Here is a 22,586-nt window from a genome sequence, read left to right on the forward strand (position 1 = left end):
CCCCCTCATTCTCTCAAGCAATACAGTCGTAAATAGACAATAAATAGACACATTGAACAACTTTGAACTATTAAGTTGTCTTACCTGATCAAAAAGGAACACGGTGACATCATCAAAGAAGGACACCGCTTTTTTCTTCCTCTCCAACTCGTCACAGAAGGTCTGGGTGAGCAATGTGGGCATCTTCAGGAGACTGCGGAGGTGTCTCGCCCTGCTGCAGTCGCTCACCACCACTGGCACCGGAGTGAAATCCTCCTCACTCTCCTCACTGTCTTCATCTTGGATGTTATAAGTCCTCAACTCTTCATCCGACTCGCTGTCATCTGAATCATCTTCATCCTCTGCCTCTTCCAGCGGCGCTCTCACATCTTCTCCGCACAGCTCTAACAGTGACGAGGAAGAGGACAGGTCGACAGGACCGTTAGATTCCTCACATAAGCTGTCCTGTGAGTCACATTCCCCCGCGTCTATGTCCTCAAAGTCTTCCTCATTTATTCTCACACCCTCCTTACTGTCCTCCGTCTCTTCCTTGACATGATTAAATTCGGGCAGCTCATCCTCTGTGGATCCATCACCACTTTCATTTTTGTTGGGGGCCTCATCTCTGTAGTCAGATATGGTGGAGTCAGAATGCAAAGACTGGAAAGGAGAATAATCGTCTACTCTCCTGTTTCCCTCGTCGTGGTTTCCTGAGGCCTCCTGGGCAGTGGAAGAGGCCTCAGACCCAATGGAGGAGCTAAGCTCTGAGGAAGGCTCCGTCTCCAACCCGAGATCTTCATCTGCAGGGGCAGACTCTTTAGTCAGGCAGCCACCCATCTGTGGAGGAAACGGTGATAGCATGGACAACCCAGGGGTGGGCAAGGGATGGGTCGAACCAAGGTCAGGCTCTGGGTGATTCACCACAACACACCTTTTGATGTCTGTCAGATTTGTAAAATGTCTGTTCACAATATCATCATCTTTGATCGAGATACATTTCTCAGCAGGAAAGCCACGGTGACTTGGACCTGAAAATAACTTGCTGCTTTCCTCTTGAGGGCTCCTCTCATTTTCAGCATCATAGTCTGAGAAATAGGCTGAATCCCTGTATGCATTCTTATTCGTCAGGCCCTTTAACTGTAGCTCTGAGGAAGTGCAGACCCCTTGTCCCAAACCCACCTGCAGAACTAGTTCTGGTTCTCCCCCCAGTCTCTCACCACCACGGGGATCTCCAAGCTCTTTGAAGAAAAACTCTGGAGATTCATTGTTCTCTGTGTCATAGCCACTGTCCAGGGATTTAGGTAGGACAGGGGTATTGAAGGGATCGGGGCTGAAGGCCTGATCAAAGGGGCTTGCCATTGATGAGGACCGGTTAAGGATGTCTACAGAGTCAGGAGTTCCCTCTGGATGCTTTGATGGACTGAGCTCTTCCTCCTCCATTTCAGCAAAGTCCAGGTTGAAGTCCGCAAAGATCCCTGACGTAATATCTGTGATGTCATCATCATCATCATCATCCTCGCTAAAGTCACCAAGCTCAACCAGGTTAATGCTGGAGTCTCTGACCACCACTCCACTGTCCAATGCTCTGCTACTTTCTGAGGTATCTGGATAGTTTAGCCTTTTGTCTCCAAGACCAACCGGGATTCCTGTTGAAACTCCCTCCCACATGTTACCTTGCTGCTTTTCTGACAAGGCTGCTGTCTGACCAGTCTGAGCCTCTTTATAAGAGGATGGAGACTTTATATAACTTGCTTCAGGTATCATCTTAGGCTTCGAGTGAAGTCTTTCTCCCTTTAGCATAAACTGCTTCTCATATTGTCCCTCCATTTGTTGACCTTCTGTACTTTTGCCATTAATACTTGGGCTGGTAAGGGAATATATACTTCTTAGATGTTCTGCAGTTAAGTTATTGTCTGCTTGAGTCTCAGCTTCCTCTTTTTCTTTGTGACATAAGTGAATGTATGAATCAAATTCACTGGGCTTGCTTGCAGCATCTCCCCCTTCTTCCTCCAATGTTCCACAAAACCTGGAGTTGTGGAAGGTTCTGGTGGTGGCCTTGGTTAAAGACGATATTTCTGCTGTGTTAGAGTGAGCAGTTTGCTGAAGGTCCAGATAGCTGTCGTGCCCATTGCCTGCCTGCCTGCCGTCAAAGCTCAGGCTATTATTGTTTGCTGAATGGTTTGAGGTCCAGTTAGTGGCCTCTCCTTCAGAGAAAAGGTCATCCTCAAGGTCATCACCTCTCTGCTGGCCCACGAGCAGACCATCGTCGGTCGCCACATCAATGCTAATGTGGTTAACAATGGGTAGTGTCTTTCTGACGGGACCCATCATATTAAGGCAGCTTTCATTAACCGTGCACCGGCCTGTGCCCGCTTCAAGGTAGGGATCACAGAACCCCAAGCTTGGGCTGCTGACTGCTTGTGACAAACTGCGAGGGTTTTCTAAATGCCCAACTGGATGGACAAGGTTTGATTTGGGCTCTGGCGATGTATCCAGTTCAGACAGACAGGATTGGTGGGACTTGTGTGCTGATGATTGTTCACAGTAGATTTTGTCGTCTTGACTGGATGAGAAGCAGTTGTGCGAGTGGCCTAGCTTTACAGGACTGGTGCTGGAGGACTGTCTCAGTAGTGGCTCCATGTTTAGTTGGACAGTGGGGCTTGAATCAGAGTCATAGGCAGTAGATTTGTTGTGGTCAGTTGTCCAGTAAGCACTGGGCTGAGCCATGGATTGACCAGTCCGACTCTCAGAGGACAACCTGCTGCTGCTGGCCTCCAATCCTGGACTATAGTCCAGCACGCTGTCATCCAAGTTAATGTTACACTCCACTGGTTCCTCTATGCGAATGTAATACTCGCTGCTGACTGAGGGGCTGTGGGCACTCAACACTGGGACCACACCAGGGTGTTCAGGTTCATAATAGGATGGGGATATGCCTGATGTCAGGCTGTCAGTCTTGCAGCCCCCTGAGGTGCTTCCTTTACTTGAATAGTAGATGTCCTGGTAATATGGGTTCCCCTGGCCCAGTGTCCCACTGGTGGAGGAGGAGCAGTAAGGCTGCTCAGCTCGGGCCTGCTCCCATTTGTACTCAAAGTTGAGACCATGGCTGGTCTCTGTGACGGTCAGCAGGTCATCCCCTGTGTCAGAGTGGAAGCTGTCAGAGAAGTGCTCCAAGAGGGGGAAGGAGGATGAGGCAGAGGAGGCCAGCTCCACTGCCTGAGGTTGGTCTGGACTGGGGATGTCAGCTGAGGCAGGTGTAGGGGTCAGGACTAGGGCTGTGGATGCAGCTGTGTGGGAGGTGCTGCTGAACAGGTTGGGTCTCAAGGCATTCCAACGTTGTTCAAAGTCTTCCTCGGCCTCACTCGAGCCTTTGGCACACAAGTATGTGACCAGAAGATGGACTTCCTCACTGCTGGGTCTTAGCTCTGGCTGCAGCCAGCAGAACTGCATCACCTCATACCTAGACAGAAAGGAAAGAACATAATCCAGGGCAAAGGAGATTAAATATTATTATTGTGTTACTGTTTCTTACATCTGCATACAAGCTAAGATGATATTATTAATATCTCCTAGTTAGGAGAGAAAAAGCCACAAGTAAAACAATTGCTCCTAGACTCACATCAAGGCGATATAAAAATAAACTTTTGAAGTCAGCACTTTCTAGTAACACATACTTGTTCAAGACATATAGAGTATATGAAGGAAATGCAGTACATATGCTGACATAGTTAAAAGGTGTTTACTTTACTCCTTGGAGCCTTCTCTGTGGAGCGCATTTTATTTAGCGAAGAACAATTTCAAAAATAAATAAATAAGAACTATATTTGGCTGGCTTCCCAGGTGAAGATGAATGAGGTGATTTTACTCAAGTCGATGCCAACGGGAATCATAGAGAATAGGGGGAAAGTATTGATTATCTGCCCTTGATAGCAAAGAGAAATATTGCTACAGTGGACTGGTGCACCACTGAAAGCAGAACCCTATTTCAAAAACAAGACACATTGACTTGTTGAAAATCAATTGGTCAGTAAGACCTGAAGGCTTTGCAATGTCTAAAATGTATGTGGTATCAAGACATATAAGAGTCCTCCTGTACATGTGTATGTAGTGTATGTATACTATGTCTTACCAGCGCTCAGCCAGGGGGAATTGGAGCAAGGGTTTGGGTAGTTTGAGCTGCTGTTCCTTCACAGCATAAGTCAGCACTTGTCTGTCAGAGTAGTGTCTGTACGGCTGGTTTCCCAGCTCAAACAGCTCCCACACAGTCACTCCCAGTGACCTGGAACGAGCAAAGAAATCATCAAGAGTACTCCCTTATATCTCAGATATGGCCATGTTACAAACAAGCTGTAACCTGCTTAATGTTGTGTCAAGTATATTCGTGTTGTATGCATATTTTCCAAGAGTTTCAAAATAAAAGCAGGGGACATTACAGGAAACCATCATAAGCGGAGCATCCAAAATAAAGTTCTAACAGTAAAATAAATCAAAGGCAGAGCATTTCATTCTAATTTGTACATACAAAAGAATATAAATCTCTGTTAAACCGTTTATGTGTTATGATCAAAAGATAATGTTGGAATGGTACTGTTATCAATCATGTTTCCTGTAAATTCCTTTAAATATCTCACCATATGTTGCTGGATTTAGTTTGGTCAACTACCAGCAGGTTTCCGTGCACTTCGTCTATGAGCTCGGGTGCAATCCAGCGCAGGGGCACCCACATCTGATCTTGTGTTACATAATAGTCATCCTATAAAACGACAATGACAACAACAAAAGACACATTTTGGTGTACTTATAGGTGAAACGGTAAAAAGCAGACAAAAAAATGACATCATCAAAAGACAGTCTGACCTTATATCGGCTGTGAGAAAGGCCGTAGTCTCCGATCTTAACTGACATTTCTGAAGTTAGCAGGCAGTTTCGCAAGGCCAAGTCACTGTCAAAACAAAAGAAACTGTCATCTAACACAGTACAATAGAGCTACATAAACATACACGTATGTTTTGATCTTCTAAAGAAATCCTGAAAATATTTTAAGCGTTTAAGATCATTTTACTTTTTAAAGCCTTCTTTAGTTTTGTCTCTGTACATCACACTGGTTTGTGGGTAAATTAATATTTTTTGATGAATGTCTCACAGCATCGTGATTATTCGATATGGCCACAGTATTAATTCATCATAAAATGTCTACATGTAAAGTACCATGTACTGATTCTTCTCACCTGACTATGTCAAGAACCGGACTAAACAAAGTCACTTTGTTTATTCTCACCTCCTCCGGTGAGCTGTTTCTTTTTATTGCAGCCACCACACGGCTGAGGGAGTGATAGGGGCACGCCCCCCGCAACAAAATCACTGATGCTGGAGTTTGTGACAACTACTCAGGCAGCACCAGGATGTTGTTGCAGGGAGAGACCAGCAGGGGGGGGCACAGAGCCGTCGGTTCCTTTCCAGGGTATTCAAATTCAAATTGATGGAGGCAAATAGAGCTAGACTGACTGACATGCTGCACCTGTGTATGAAGTTGTATTTGTGGAGTTGCAGAAGCCCTGAGGCAATATCACACGCCATTCGCTGGAGGATCAAAGGGTCAGGAGTCTCAGAGTCAGCCACCCGACAGCTGCGCAGATAGCTCTTCAGATCACCCTGAGAGGAGAGAGGAAATGAGGTTGGAAGCTGCTCTGAGCATTTATGAATAATCCAAACAAAAACTGTACCAGGAAAGAAAATATTGAATTTGATCATTAAAATGTGTCTCACCAGAGGGCAAAACTCCATGACCAGCAGATAAGGAGTGACCTCTGAGCACTGTGCCAGGTACTGCAGGAGCGCCGGGTGCTGGAGGGCTCTGGTGGAGGAAACAGGATTTGAGAATGAACAATACAAAGATTTTACAATAATAATACAATGAATAAATAAATAATCAAAGCCATGCGCTAAAGGACCGTGCCGAGTGATGGCTGATGTTTCAGTGAACTGACCGGTATGGCTGCGCCTCCTCCAGGAACTGCATCTGATCCTGGACACTGGCACTGGCTTTAAGCTCCTTTACAACCACTTGGGTGGTGCTGAGGCCTGCATTCACCTCACCCAGCAGAACCTGGGAAGTAAACAGAAATACTTTACTACCAAACTCTGGGACTGCAAGCAGACTGTGATTTGTCAGACAGCATCACCATGGCGTCACAAAGTGAGAAAAAAACTAAATCAGATCGGTTCATGAGCAAATCTGAGAAGTGTAACAGCAGCATGTACTGCACAGTAAATAGTGAGGAATTTACTGTGACTGTGAATTTCAACTCCTCTCCTTCACACAAGTGCCAAAGATTAGCTTTGCTAGAATGAGATCACCGTCATCACATTACCATTGCTTTCCTCACAGTGTTGAACACATTGGAGTACAGTTAACGCAGCACGAGTACAGTGAAGACTCAGTTGAAAGCAAGTACTAATTAAAACAAAGTTGGTGTTAACGGACACAAACAAATATAGTTTGTGTTTGTTTTAGGAACAAAACTAAAAAAATCATGTTTCACCTTGCCAAACCAGCCATGTCCAATCTCCTTTAGATATAGTAGACTATGGCGGCCAAGATCTGATGATTTCAGCAACTGGACTGGAAAGGAACAATGAGAAAGACATACAATTACTTTTAGATGGGACAAAAGGAGACTGTTGTAGAAATGTTTTCAATGCGTAAAGTCAATAAAACAAAAACAGAAAAAATACAAATTCCTCTCAGCCCAAAAATGAATGGACATTTCCCTAAATAAAACGTTGCTTCAATGGAAGAAGACAGATTGCCTGATATGCAAATAAACCCAACTTTCCAGTGACTTTAAATAACAATCGACAAGAACAAGGAAACTTTAAGCCAGTGATGTTGTGTGCAAATTCAAATACCTCCATGGATCCTCATATTTCAAGAGCGGAGATGATGATGGCGAGTCCAAAGATGATGGCGGAGCACTGGAGCGGCCAGCCACTGAGCACCAAGACCAGGGACTGAGTCGGAGTCCCAGGCAATGATAAAGTAGTGGTTCAAAGAGTGAGAACCAAGAGCCTGTGGCCCCAGTTCCAACCCCAGGCATCTTAGCCTCATCATGTGTATTTAAGAAAAAGCCCACGGTCGCAGTGTGTGTGTGAGAGCCTCGGCAGGATTTAACCCTCCGAGCCCTCACACAGCTGAACAAGCTCGCCACGCTGCCTCTCCCAGTCTGCACTAAACTCATCCTCCAACTGGGACATACAAAAACACACATACTGTACTGTCCTCGTCTAGAGCTCCGCAGCTGTCGAGCAAACAAGGAAATCCTGGATTCCCGTACAGACTACGTTTAAAAGTACAGTAAGCTGAGCCGGGTAGAAACGGATCACAGCTTCGAAGCAGTGGGCCAATCTGCAGACGATGGAGGATTTCTGCCCCGGGCGCTGAGATTTTCTGGTCATGTATCACGCCTGATGTGACCGCCACGCATGTTGGTAGTGTGCCGACTGACGCGCCAGCTCTGTGTGCAGCTTCAAGACGCCCAGTAGTGACATAAGGCCCACATAATGGCCCCCTGTCACCCTGGACAGCAGCATTCCTCAGCCAAACAGGACACAAACACTGCTCTGTCAGATGCAGAAAAGACCTCTGTCATACACACTCGCCACCACTATCTCAAGCCTCCCCTCCCCGCTCTTAGGTCCTGGTGCATGCCACCACCCTTCCCTTGTCTCTCCTCCTTCTGTCACAGACCCCTCACTGTATTCTAGCCATAATGCCAGTCCTCCACTGGTGCGTTCCATGGACGTTTTAGTCCGGCCTTATGCTCACCCACTGCCCAGCCGGCCTAAATCAGGGCCATTGTTTGGCTCGCTCGCTCACTCGCACACACACACACACACTCACACACTCGTGCTGTGTCTCCTGGTACCCAGTGGACCAAACACAGAAACACACAGGCACGCAAACACTCATGTGCAGACACACACAAGGCCCTTTCTCCACTGGAACGCCGGGCAGAGGTTGTCACGGTGATAACAGACCCACACTTCTACACCCCAAACTCCACCCCCCGAGCCTCCACCACCCCTCCTTGACAGAGAGAAATTAAAAAGTGGTATTATTCCGAGTGTGGAATGTGTGAGCGTGAGTGCGCATTCCCGTCCTACTCGTGGCATTTCCGGAGAAGATGGTGGGGTGCAGTGAGGCTGTGGGATCGGTGGGCCCATGGAATGATACACACACACGCACACACACGCACACACACACACATTCACACACTTTGATGCATCGAGTCTCTGTAGTGGGTTTGAATGAAAAGCAGGACTGTCACATCAATAGCAAACGTTGTACTGTGTGTTCATACACATGCATAAGTGATAAGAACACGGCATTCATGCTCAGCCTATAAACTATACAACTAGTGTTTCTGCTTCACATGTACTCACTAGGCAGCTCCTTTTCTCTGTGTACGTTGGTGTGGGGGAGGATAACATTTCTGCATAGTGTAAATATGTATGAAGGAGCCTACTTATTCTTTGACTTGCAGCTTATTGTAGTAATATCGCTGAAATATGATAATTCTGCCATTTCCTATTCTCTCCATCTTTCCACATTTTTGCACACTTAATAATTTGTCACGTATGAGCAAAGCAATGGAAAGGCAAACAAATATAAGAGTAAGAGACACTCGTCTTGTTTCGCCATCTATCCATTCCTCGCCCTGCAACACCTGGTCCAATCATACAGCGGTAGCTATGGAGGACAGAGGGAAGGCTGGGGATTGGCTGTGTGCCTGAGGCTGCTTTGCCCAATCATTGCCGGCGCTCACATCCTGGGATGCTAAGCCCCGAATCACCTCCCTTCTGGCTGAGCACGGTGCAGCGCAGACAGCCAGTGAGTCATGCAGGGAGAGGCACTCAGGATTTGGCTTACACACAGCTTCACACACACATGCACATTTTAACAGACTGGGCTGGAGGCAGAATGACCTGAAAAAAACAACAACTGAGGAGGATCATGGGTGTAGAAATGTAACGCACAGACATAATATGGATGTGTGCTGTAGTGCTGACGTTGGATTATGTAAGATTCAAATATAAAAGTAGATTAATGTCAAGTAGTATGAATTTACGATTTGCATCGAACTTAATAAATAATACACACTTGGATTAAGTCTGATTCCTTCCTCTTTAGTGAGATGTAGTATTCACATACAGCATGCAGGTCAATGCATTACATAATGTACAGATGTCTCTCATTGGTTGAGGGAGAGGCCAACAAAGAAGAGACATAAAATAAAAGATAACAAATAAAAGAGGCCAATCCAAATCTATCGAGCCAGTTACATAACTAATTTGTGCTGCGCTCCAGAGATGTAACCACCTTTTTTAATAGTCTATTAGGGTGGCAGGCCTTCACTCTTTTTAAAGAGTAGGGCATTAATAATGACTATGGAGACTGATATGCAAGCCAGAAAAAAAGAGAAGATGAGAGAACACCAGGGAGCAAAAATGAAACTTAAAAGACTGGTCATTAAAAGTCCAAGCTTCGAGGGGTTATGCGTTTGATGGAATTGTGTAGTTTCTTACTGGATCTGCCAGGCTGTTTGGAGACAGGCAGGGAGACCTCGGTGAGGGGAAGGATGTAGACCTCGGGGCCATTCTGGGAGGAAGGCGAGGCCAGAGCGGAGAGATCTGCCTGGTACTCCTCTCCCTCAGTGTTCTCAAACTCCTGGTGCAAAAAGACATGCTGGAATTAGTCATCCACTCACACAGCCATCCTACCACAGAGATAGTGGGAGACAATGGTTCAACTGTTAGGGCATTCAAATGCATTGAGGCACGCCCACTGAGTTATATACATAAGTCATGTACGTTGTGGGGCGTATTGTGTGGGTGAGGACAAAGGCGCTGTAGGGGGAACACGCTAATGTGTGAGTTCAAACTGCACACAAAGACTATCTTTCTTTCACTCTGGCTTTTCTTTCTTCCTCTTATACACTCATAAAACAAGGTCCTCATCGTGGAAAAATACTAAAAGGCATTTCTAAGAGATTCGCTGTTAAAATATTACCTTTAAGTACAGAAATTAAACACAATTATTCCACTTACATAGTGTCTAGTTTTGGCAATTGTTTGTGTGGAATCAAAGTTACATTTTGACTTGGATTTTAACCCGTGAGGATTTCTTGTTTTTGTTTTTTTACACAGGTCATCCAGTCCCTCTGAGCTGCATAGGGTTGAATTGTGTTCATTGGGAGCCCAGTATTTTCTGGAAAGTCTCATCAAAATGTACATTTTCTCCTGAAGGGATCCAGTATGAACCCTGCATATGTGTGCATGCGCTCTGTTCCTCAAACTGCTGAATAACACACTGTTAATGTGACAGATGTTTCTTTGCTGCCACTGCATGTGATTACAACCACAGGTCTTAGATCTGAAGACGGCCATACACTTGAATGAGTGATTGCGAGAAACCTGTCCTGAGGTCATAATGATTTCCTCATCCAAATAATTCTTTAGGTCACCGAAGACCTTCAAAGTCTCTTGAATGAGGCCCTCCCTTCTTCCTATGCAATACATCAGGTCCTTCAACCAAAGCCCCTCTTGATGAAGTCCTGAACGTGTCCTTCCTCACAAAGCAACATCCCACACCAATTCAAGTCAACCTCGTTTGCAGTTTCTAGCTATATTGGGAAAACGGGCAAGCAATAGTGCTTTGTTCACAAGCACTGAGCGATTTATCCATCCATCGGCTGGTTAATGAACCATTACCCATAAACAGCTCCCACATGCAGCAACCACAGCGGTGGGAAAGAAGAAAATCATGAAGAGAAAACTAGAAGGAAAGAAGAAATAAGAGCGGGAGATTAGGCCGCAAGATGGACTAATATAAAATATTGTAATAGCTCATTGTGTGTGTGTTCACAGGTGTCCCAGAACATCAGTGTGGGCGTGTATGTATGTATGTATGTATGTACAGGAATGTGTGTTTCTCATTCAAGAGAACCATCTGCCACTCTCCTCAAAGCGAAGTGTGAAAGCGAGCACCTGGCTGTGAGTCAGCGTTGCATAGCTCCCGGGAGGGCCTTCAGTTTAGAAAGCACTTAATACTCAGCCTCACACTACGCTCCAGTAAGAGCACTGGGACGGAGAGGAATAATGGAGCTCTTTGGACGGCGCAGCGGTGCAAATTCGCAGTCCCACACGAATGCACACCTCACAAGTAAGCTGTTGAGAGACGAAGCGGTGCCAAAGAGAAGGGACGAACTGTGGGGAACCATTATGGGATGTTTGCTGCCAAACTAAGTGATAGTTTGTCTTAACTGAAATTAAAATGCACTACGATCAAGACAACAAGCATTGTTTTGTATTCACTAAAGCGTATTATATTAGCATACATTATAGCACATTTTAAATTCAAATTGCCCTGAGAACTGAAAGTTGCGCTCTGCTGACAGAAGAGTCTTTGTTAGTGACCACAAAGTGCTTTCTTGTTTTCATAATCATTTCATTGCCTTTTTTTCTCAAATGTCTACCACACTTATTATTATGTTATCATCAATGACCTGTGAGCCACATCTCATTAAAGCTGCACGGAGCACAATGGATGCTGCTCTCCACCTACTCTATCGTAGAACTTGTGCATAACATTAAGAGGAGAAGAGGACAGTGAGCCCTGCTTGTAAATATTTAAATCAGCTAGCCTGAAGGTGGGGCTGTGGTTTCCAGCGTCGTCACAAATTGAGTCAACTATCGCCGTTTTAGCAACGAGAGCCACCTGCTCCTCCGTCATTAGTCTTTTCACAGTAAAACACACGCCAATGGAAAGCAGACACAGACCTAGACTTCAACTGTTCCTGCAGGTTAAGATACATGTAATGAGGCAGAAGCAATCTGGCGTTGGAGAGACAGATGTGGCCACACACACGCGCGCAAAAAAAAGTGCAGAAGGTAATAATGGTGCATCTTTATGCTGTGCTCATTAGTGACACTATCCTCCCTACAGCACCTACCACAGGCTGTATGGTGTGAATGCTGAAGCACAGACCTGACTCACCACATACATAAAGAAGAAACAAGCTGCTCTCATCTCCCCTGTCCTCTCCAAGCCACAACAAAAAGATAAATATGGTTTTCTTTTCTTAGCCCCGTAAGTCATGCAACAAATTAGGTGATGATATTGTGAATTCAAATTGCCAAATGATTTGCATAAGCGATAGATTACAGTCGGGGATGTAATTTATCTCTCTCCACATAAAAGAGTTACAAACATTAACTTGGAAAATATGTTTTGATGCCATCGCTATAATAGGAGCAGCGAGTTAATGAGGAAACTCGTAATGACAAGGAGCAATTCCAGGGTTTCTCCTCCCTCTCCCCCTCCATATGCCCCCTGCCTGAGTCAGTCTCTGTTCGCCCTCAGCGCTGATGTTTGACACAGCATGTCGGAGGCATGCCGGCAGCTGAAAGCAACACAGAGATTGGGGAAGGGTACTTTCCGAGTTGCATCACTTGCATACAATGAGACATTAATCCTCAGCAAAATACTTCAGCAGAGTTGTATTAATCATGACCCCTACGTCTCCTCAGAATCAGATGTAACTTAATATATTAAGTGTTTTCCTGTTGTTGTTTTTTTTATAGGCACTTAACTCACCACATTTAAATTAAATTAGAGCTGAACCCAATTGGGCCTTTTTTTACAGCAGATATTTGGACTCGTCATTGGAGGGAAGCACGGGTGTCACAAATAACACGAATGATGGCTCTGATCTGTTCAAAGGCTCCAGTGACAGTGAGTCAGCATGCACGACTCCAGGGGCCGGAAATGAAAGCAGCTAAAAGGAATTCAGCCATCGTTTATTTTGTTATGCCTGTGAGAATATCTCTGTGTAAAAAGCCTATTTATACATCGATTGACAGCAAAACTATTTACCGAATAAATAATTCAAACAAAAACCAACAAAAATGTAATATTTGTTCGCTCCAGGATGTACTTTTCTTGTTTGTCCTTTTAAATTGAATATTTTGAAGTTTTGGATTGTTGGGCAGAGCTAGACTTCTGAAAACACAAGCTTGGGCTTTCACAACTTGTAAAAGGCATTTCTAAACTGATTCCACATGTCTTTCCTGTATGTAAATGTGAATCACAGATCAGGATTCCCCTCCATTGTGCGCACGCAGTTGGTGCTCTCCTTATTCTTTCCAGCAGGGGGCGGCAGTGAGCTCACCTTGAAGCCAACATCGCCCTTCTTGCAGCAGAGGCAAGCCAGCATGAGGAAGACGAAGGTGAATAGGCCAGAGAACGAAACAGCTACCACCGCCAGGGATGAAGGCCACGACAGCTCGCTCAGCGGAGCACCATCTGCAACATAGGAGGACAATGCCAGTGTTAACCGGGTGGAGCTGTACGGAGATCAGATGGCAAACTGCAGTCACGCAGGAAATTAAAAACTAAACAGAGATGAAGGTGATTGTTCTACACAGATCGTTTCATTTGCAGCGGCGGAAGGAGCATGTGACTCATAATCATCATTGTCTTCTGCTGCCTCGTCACCGCTAGAATCTGTGACTCTGAATAGAAAGCAGGTTCCTGTGGCTTGATTATAGTCGTTACTATCCACTCTGAGTCATTGAGGCAAAGAGTTTCATTCCACCCACAAACACAATGACTCCCTTTGGATAATAATTTAATAAAGCAGCGCCAGAGAAGGTGTAGTGGCTCATTCTCTCTGTCTCAGCATAAACAACTAATGAATGAAAATGCTTACTGTGAATCTATAATCTGCTTTTCATTTTCTGAAATGAAAAACCGCCCTCGCAGCAACGATTCGAAATACAAATAATGTATTTAATTGGAGCAACTGTTTTCCAGAGCACTGAACACAATGCTATTAAATCCAGGGAATGATAATTATAGTTATGTTTGAGTGCACAGCATTTGGAAAAAGCAAACTTTAGTGTACCAAATTAGTGTATTGTGTGGCAATAAACAGAGTACACATATGCTTATTGTTGGTGTATGTGTGTACATACTTAATTCTTCTTGTGTGTCACCATCTGTCAGTCTTGTGTGTGCATATCTGCAGCACACAGTTTTTATTTTAGCCTGTAGAAGCTAAGGATATTCCCAAAGTCAGACAAAAGACAGATTTTTAAATCTTCAGCATGGACCGATGAAAGAGAAGAGAGATTGATATGTTCACTGAATACATGGATTCCATTATTATCCTATCCTTTAAACCGTTTTATTTTTAAATTGCTATGGTAATCTGATCTATTTTGTAGAAGACACTCTATATCTACATTACTTTGTATCCATATTAAGGCCCACTGCATTTATCTTTGACATGTCTGTATTATTCCAACAACAAATGGCTGAGGGACTCAATCAATGACGTATTGAACACTCAAAGTTATTCTATTCACCTAACTGCCAGCATCAGCAGTCGGGGGCAGCAATGAGGACAGCTCCAATGTAGCCTCCACAGGCCACTCATTAATCTTCAAGAATGCAGCCGAGGCCAACAATTAATGCAGCCAAGGGCCAACAACTCCCACAATGCCCTAGACTGTATAGGAAGTAGACGTAGTCAGCGTGACGTCAGCCATTGGTTTAGAAGCTTTCAGTTTGGGTTTTTGACCCTCACTTTCTTGTTTTTTTGTAGCCAGAAGTGGCACGAGAGGGCAGAGCTCAGTACAATCAAACGTTGGATTGAACATTTTTAGGTGACATCACTATGACATCATCAGGGTTATGTTGTCAAACTTTAGACAGCTCCATCCAGAGCCATTATATTATAGGACATTATACAACTGTTTCTAAAGGATAAACAGCTACGGTGACATTTTGGTTGAGAAGTTATGAAGTTATAAGTTTATAATGTTCTTTATAGTTTTATAGAAATTAAGCACACGCACGCACACACTCACACGCATGCACACAGACACACACACACACATCAATATTTTGGTGGTCGGAAATTCTTGCCTAAGCGCATTTTTCTTTTTATAGACAGCAAATCCAGTATTTATTATTTTCCCATGTTGTTTAAATAAACCTCCTTTATGCATTCTCATGAACAGTTTTTCCTGGCAGCATGTATTCTTGTAAAAAAATAGAATCAGAATATTTCAAAGCCTTAAATCATTGTAAGCACTATACCCACAAGTACATTTAACTATAGCCAACCACAGCAATCTGGCAGAACTCCCCCATCTGTCAGTACACTGAATAATGCCAAAATGACACTTTAAATGCGCCTGTACCAAAAGGTTCCCACATGAATGCCATGTTTATTTCTATAATTATTATTATTTCTATGTGCTGTTGTGTGTGTGTGTGTGTGTGTGTGTGTGTGTGTGTGTGTGTGTGTGTGTGTGTGTGTGTGTGTGTGTGTGTGTGTGTATATATATATATATATATATATATATATATATATATATATATATATATATATATATATATATATATATATATATATATATATATATATATAAATAAAAAAAGAAGATAGGCCCCTACTCCAGGATTCCTTTTATTTCCTCCTTTGCCCATTGTGTCCACTAGGAGTTGTGGTGTGTGGTTAGTGATGCATGTGTGTGTGCGTAATCTTCCAGCTCACTGACGGAGACTCAGCAGTCCTGACCCATTTGGCTGTGTGGAACATGCCGTTCCAGACCTGACAGCTCCTGTGGCCCGAACAGTACCGCTCCAACCAAAGCTTGACCCCGGGGTCACGGCCACAAAGCCACATGCACACGCACACACATTGGTAGAAAAGAAAAACAAGAAAAACAGACAGGCACAAGGCATGCAGGTTCCTTCTTGAAGCCTGGTTTTAGAACTACAGCATGGGTGTTTTTGGGCGCTGACCCACCAACCCATCACCATGGTAACAACCTCGCAGGCCGACATATGTTGATTGCCACTTACGACGCAGTAAGGCTCTTGCCCCCTCTTTGTTTCCCCACTTTTCGGAGGATAGATTCCTGTAATATGCTTTGACTGTGTGTGTGTGTGTGTGTGTGTGTGTGTGTGTGTGTGTGTGTGTGTGTGTGTGTGTGTGTGTGTGTGTGTATGTGTGTGTGTGTGTGTGCGCGCGTGCATGAGCAGGAAAAGAAGGAAAAACTACCCAAGCAGTGCCCTTTCTGGATCCTCCACATAGCACAACACAAAGCCGGAGTGGGTGGTGACAGGGCACATTGTGTAGAGGCTGATAGGGGGAAACAGGGAATAATATTCACTTCAAAGAATCAAAACCAAATATTAGTAAAATGCATTCTTCTCTGCAACTATACAGCTAAATTACCAGACTAATTTACAAAGGATATTTAGGACATTACAAACAACTTTTGAGTCATTTAATGGAACCTCAAATGCATTGAATAAGGAGTGGGTACTCAAGGCTCACTGACGACATAAAACACACATATACATGTCATGATGTGAAAGCCCTGGAGCTGCTCAATTGCTCTGTTTTGGTCCGTCTTTGACAGTGTTATGTCATTATTACACACCATCTTTCTACGTGTGAGCAGCGATCAAAAAAGACACATTACTTTATATCCAACATAACAAAGTGGCATATCCAACAACATGCTACTTCTTTTCCCCTTGAGGTAAAAGGTGTACGATCTTGTCCACTTTCCCCTTGGTTGGTCCGTCTGCACCGCAAAACCTCATTGATCTTGATAAGCTGTCTGCCTTTGAAAGCTATCTAGCCTGAGGTTGAGGTAACTGGCCACTGTCAAGCCTCCACAGTCCCTGATGAAGCAGGTGGTGAACACAGGTTCTTTAACAGTGGACTGACCGTTTACTCTTTCAGAGATTCAATTCAGTTTATTTTGTATAGCTATAGCTGAGATAATGGAGGCTTCATGGAAATTGGGGATCCACCTCTACTAGTTGCTGTAAAGTAGTAACAGGGAGCCATTTGTCTTCTACATTTGGAGCAAGAGCTGTTTGGATTAATACAATCCATATGTACGTACATAGGGCCCTCACAATAATGTACCTCACCAGCTCTTTTATTTGAGATTCTACAAGACAGGGTATCAAGCTTCTCTAAGCGGGGGTTCGGTTTGAAAACAATGTTGTGTTAAAACAACGCAAGGAGCTGCAGTGGAGCATGTTGTGTCAAGAACCAGTGAGACTATTGATCAACCTTCTTTCAACCCTCACCCTCACCAACAGCCATAGTTTTGGGTAGTTAACACCAATACAAACAGCTGAGACAAGAGGTTTCCCACTATTCTGACCTCAGGCGACTGCTACTTTGAATCGAGGATGTACAAGTACCTTGTAAGTATTTACAAGTGCATAAATGGCTGAGTGAAGTCTTTAGGGCAACCAGAGGTTGGGGAATCCCCCTCAAGATTTGGAGAGAGTTGCAATTGCTTCTCTGCTCATCGTTTCCCCATGAACGCTTTTGAAATGGACAAATAGATGGAAAGCCAACAATCCTAATGTTTCCGCAACTGTTTGTAGAGCTATGATTTGGCAGCTGGACTCATAAAATATACTTATTTTGCCTGTAGTTTAATTGCAGCAGACCAGAATGTTATTTTGTACCATCAGAAAATCTAATATGGTCCTCAAGAGTACATTTCTGGCACTATTTTCATAAGTTTGACGTTTGAAGAATTCATCTCTCAATTCATCTCTCACTCTGTGAGAACTGTGAAAGAGCGACCACCGAGGCTCCTCCATAAATATTTGAGAAGCACACATTACTTCACCAGCTGCATGGCAAAATGAAAATAAAGCACTTAAAGCCAGGCTTAAAGTGGCTTTATTAAAAAAAGCTGTGTTCAGGACTGAAGGAAGATGAACCGTGTCATGACAAACGGAAGTCACCAAGCCACCTCCACAACTCAGGTCGACAATGATGACGACGCAGAGGGACGAAAGGGAGGAAGAGCGCTGTGGGTGTAAGGAGGATGAATGAAAGAGGAGCCCATTGCTGTTGCTATTGCCGTTTTATTTCCCAAAAGTGAGACTTATCAAGTATAGTCTTTCTTCATTAAGCGTGACTTTGCACACCAGATCGGTTTCACACCGCTAACCTATGACTATAGGTCCGGGCAACATATCCATATCATGTTGAAATTGTGGTATGAGATTAGATATTGTCTTAAAGTGTTAAAGGCTGCATGCAATTTTCTGAAATTACCAAACTGTTCTATTTGCCTCGCCCCACTTAGTAACTCTTGCTTCTGCTGCTTGTGCTGTCAGATTATGACCACGCAATGTGACTAAATGACTACCCTGCCGAGGAGATGGATGCACACGGAAGTCACCAGTTTCAGAAAAGATCAGCGTGTCCTTCACGGAGCGAGAGCAGATAATGTTTCTAAAGTTAGTTCTAAAAACATTCAACGAAATAATAGTCATAAAAAAAGGCCTTATTTGCTGCTGAATTACCACACACACACACACACACACACACACACACACACACACACACACACACACACACACACACACACACACACACACACACACACACACACACACACACAGTCAGTCAGAAAGGAATAAACAGTATGAGAGAGGAAGATTAGGAAATCTAACAAAGAATTAAGTTCAATGGAGTGTGTGTGTCAATGCCCGGGCTGTACCGATACAATTACCAGCATCAGTTATCAGTCCCGATACTGTGCTCGTGTACTCAAAACTACTGCGACTGTGATGGCAACACGCCCCCGTACCACTACGGCAACGTGACGGCAACGTGACGGAAACTTGACGGCAACCTCTTGTCTGTTGAGCCCAATAAGCCGCCCAGCTGCAACACTAACCCCGTGCACAAACAGGTTCAATCTATCAAAGCAGGCAGTCTCTACTTCACCCGTGCAGGAGAGTTAGCAGCCACAATGCTGCGACCGCTTTAGTCTCCACCGCATCAATTAGTTTTGCTGGGAGCTGTCAGCTGGGTGTCAATGGCATACTCATTGCAAACCCGGCATAATGTTAGCGAGTGTCAGGTCTAGAGAGAGTGTGTGTGATGATGAGTACAAAGTTATTAGTAATGTTATAGCTGTGAACTTCCCGTTGCAGTGTTTGTACATTGTATGTGTCAATGAATAAATGCCACCATTCCTCAAGACCTGTGAGGAGACCAAAGTTATCAGTGTCTTGCCAGCTGATTAAAGTGAAGAAGGAAACAACCACTCTGGCACACTTACGGGCGACTGACCTTTAAGGTGAACACAGGTTCTCTTTTATACGACAAGCTACACCTCTGGGTTTTGCTCAGTGTTTCACGCATAGTACGGTTAAACAGTTATGTATTAACATCTCCACTGCAAAGCACTGTGCTCTGTTTGTTACAGGACAAAACAATGTTGAATTTTAAAATGTCAGCAACAGCTCTATGTTGTATGTTTCATTTGTAACAGCCAGAAAGTGAGTAACATCTGATGAAAATAAAACATCATTTCAAAGTCATTGTTAGAACTGCAATGGTATGCTCATATCGGTACAGTGTTCATGGGCAAGTACTCGCATGTAAGAACTTTTAATTGGTCGAATAAAAGTGGTATCAATGCATCCCTAGTCCATGCATGTATGTACGAGATGACAATGTAGTGTGTTAAGCACAGTCACTGAGCTTTTCATGTGAGGTCATAAATAAACCACGCATTGGCGAGGTAGGGCTTTCCGTTGCCGCGCAGCTGAAGCAACTGAACGTGAGGTCCACAGCTGCTGGGATACCACCTGGTACACGATAGTGCTCATCACGCATTCAACAAATCTGTTTCAAATGGAGACATTTAGGAGAGGTAGAGCGGACAAAGCGAGCAAAGACGGCTGTAGAGAGAAAAGAGGGAGTCATACTAAAATGCCTCCCACACAGGTTTCAAGGCCAGGGCCGAGCCATGTGTTCGGATTCCCATACAAGCATAAGAACGTGAGCCCACACAGAAAACCCAGTCAAGGTGGTGAACTGGGCTGCAAAGCTTTAGAGTTTCCGTGGTAACTGGGAGCAATGGGGTGCTGTTCCACCGAGTCCACGAAGAGGAGCTTATACGCACTACAGATAATGTTGTATGCTTTGACACAGAGTGCAGAACAGAAGTGTCTCTCCATGTGAGCTCTCATCTCCCATCAGCAATCTGTCCCTTTTCAGTTGTGCATGGTTTCTATGAATGCATGGATGTACACACACTGCTTCTTGTTTTTTGACCATGAGACCAAGTACTGACAGTGGTGCAGGGTGGGCAGTGAGCCAAACTACACACCACTGCAATCAAACCGTCTTGAAAAGGAGTGAAGGGGAGAAAAGAAGGAGGAAAAGAGGGTGAGATACAGTTTCAACTGCAGTTAGTATTCAATAGACTGGATACAAATAGATACATATATTACGTAGCCATTGTGTTATGTAAAAGTCTCAATTTGATGTGTGGTCAGTGGCCACAGACCGAGCTTTGTGTCCCTTATGAAGGCTATGTTGACTTAGAAACATGAACAAGCTGCAAAAAGACCGTGGGAAGTTTTAGTCTGTGGGTGCTATGCAACAGTAGGCAAGCCGCTGACCTTATTTACCCACTGTATTGCCCTTCCACCTCCCCTCAATGCATCTTAATGGGTAAATATAACACCCAGACCGAGAGCAGATACAGCCCGACATCTCTCTGAGCATGCGTTTAAATTCAGGACAGTGCTGCAGGGGCAAACAAGCTCCTCCATCTGCCCTGCACCAAGTGGCTTCCAGCAAAAACACAAGCAAAACGGATGTAGTTAGAATGGTGTGGAAGTGCATGGTTACAGCAGACAGCAGAGATGGAGACAAAAGAGGAGAGTGACCTTTTGGTTTAGATTTACAGGTCGTCAGAGGGCAGCAGGAGCGAAGCCAAATAATTTACATATGGAAACTCAACGTACACACGCGGAAAACCTCAGTAATAATATTTGACTGGAAGCTGCTCGATGAGATGTGCAGCCTACAACATAAAAACAATGAAAACAATTGGCTTATAGCTGAATAAGAATTGCAGTTTCAGGCAATTGACAGAGAGCCGCCGTCCGGTACATAAGCCAAGCTAAATATTGCTTCACCAGTGCTCCTGTGCATGTGTAAATATAATGCATAAGGACAATCGCCACAGATCAATTGTTGGCTCAAGTGCTGAGCTCATCTTTGATGTCAAGATGTAATTTGAGCACCTGTTTTAAAAGACTTGGTCTATATGTATCAGCGTCTATGCAAAGTGGCTGGAATTGGACCATGTCCTTTTTTTTTCCACTGGAAGAGCCAATGGGGCTGCACTGAAGGAGAAAAGAGCTGTGCCCCGCATCCCAAGAAAGAAAGACGTCGGTCACCAAGCCTCTGTTACAGGCGGCATGAAGTGAGGAGAGCTCATGTGTCCGGACAGAGACAGAGGAGAGGGAATGCTCTTGAAAAAAGAGATGAATTAGAGCTAGAGCAGAGGCTGCAAAGTAGGTACAGTAGAAAAGTACAGAGCAGGAAGCATCAGACTGTGACGAGTAAGGGCTGAACATATGAGGTGCAGAGGAGGAAGCACACATGTGGACACATATGGCAGCAAAAGGAGCAGCATGACACGACTAATGGCAGGGTCGTGTATCCCCCATCCGTTTACTTCCCCTCTGCCGTTCTTCAGTCATGCTCTATGTGAATGACTGCAGATGGCAGGGAAACGCGCTGGCCCAGCAGAGAGCCATGATAACTGTCATTAGCTGGGAGTGAGAGCCCAGGAGAACCACCATGGATCAGCATTACAGGCCTGTCATGTCCGTCCCTTGACAGCCCGGGCAAGGGCACACTTGCTGGAAAGAAAAGGTCTAAATAGCCTCTCGGCCTCTGATGGACACACTTTTTGCGTTAATTGCGCAGATCGACTAACTACACGACCGGGGCACTGTAATATTTAACATCAATAATTTATTTATTTGAGACACAGTTAATGAATGTAATAGATCATTGCAGAGGAGACTGGTCTCTGCATGTTGCAGTGGGGGCTGCTGGTTCAGATTTTGAGGGAAATCTGCTGAATTGGGTTTGCTCATTATACAGCAAGGAATCAGATGTACTGTTGCTTCTGTACAGAGAAGACCAAAGCTCCTTACAGTGTATCATGCTGGAAAGCACACAGCTGAATAAAAACATGTTCATCCACTTGGGTCAAGTGGAGGGGGGAAACTTGATGGAGAATTCAAGAATATTTTTTTGCAACAGGAAGTAACACATCTTACAGGAAATAGAAGATGAGGACCATCTCTGACAACCCTATGAAATGCAAATCTCTTTAAAGAAGGCCAAATGACTGATGCAGTGAGTTGAATCAGTGGCTATCAATGGTTAAAAAAAATAAATAAATGTCAAACTTGTTATACGTCAATTAGCCTTGTGTTTTTCTTGTTATTGGTAGATTACTATTGGTAGTTATTGGAATTTCCTCACCAATTTGGTTGAATGACCAGACAATGAACTATATTTAATTGAAGCTCTGAACTCCTGATTAGCAGACTCTTCTTAAAACATTCAGTTATTCTTTTGATATTGACTTATATAAAAGGCAGTATAGGCTGAAACAATGTCACCTGTACATAGTTTCATCTCTGAAAAAAGCATCTGCACACA

At 44.2% G+C, this 22,586-nt stretch overlaps 1 protein-coding gene across 3 annotated transcripts in view; it reads right to left on the bottom strand.

Moving 5' to 3' along the window:
* aatka (apoptosis-associated tyrosine kinase a) overlaps positions 1–22,586 on the bottom strand; it is a 29,771-nt gene that overhangs the window by 2,872 nt on the left and 4,313 nt on the right. For 2 of the 3 annotated variants that reach the window (XM_068578845.1, XM_068578846.1), the window contains 10 exons: positions 13,209–13,342; positions 9,565–9,706; positions 6,522–6,601; positions 5,967–6,085; positions 5,746–5,833; positions 5,498–5,631; positions 4,837–4,921; positions 4,611–4,732; positions 4,109–4,258; positions 85–3,439 (listed from right to left, as the gene is read on the bottom strand). In XM_068578845.1, the coding sequence (XP_068434946.1) occupies positions 85–3,439; positions 4,109–4,258; positions 4,611–4,732; positions 4,837–4,921; positions 5,498–5,631; positions 5,746–5,833; positions 5,967–6,085; positions 6,522–6,601; positions 9,565–9,706; positions 13,209–13,342 (4,409 nt within the window). Of the gene's footprint in view, positions 1–84; positions 3,440–4,108; positions 4,259–4,610; positions 4,733–4,836; positions 4,922–5,497; positions 5,632–5,745; positions 5,834–5,966; positions 6,086–6,521; positions 6,602–6,888; positions 9,707–13,208; positions 13,343–22,586 lie in introns of those variants that run through there. The other variant, XM_068578847.1, reaches the window with a different exon arrangement.

The sequence above is a fragment of the Clinocottus analis genome, unplaced genomic scaffold (genome assembly GCF_023055335.1).
Source record: "Clinocottus analis isolate CAN_PGR_092001 unplaced genomic scaffold, fCliAna1.0.p SCAF_16, whole genome shotgun sequence".
In the NCBI taxonomy this organism is placed as follows: Eukaryota; Metazoa; Chordata; class Actinopteri; order Perciformes; family Cottidae; genus Clinocottus; species Clinocottus analis.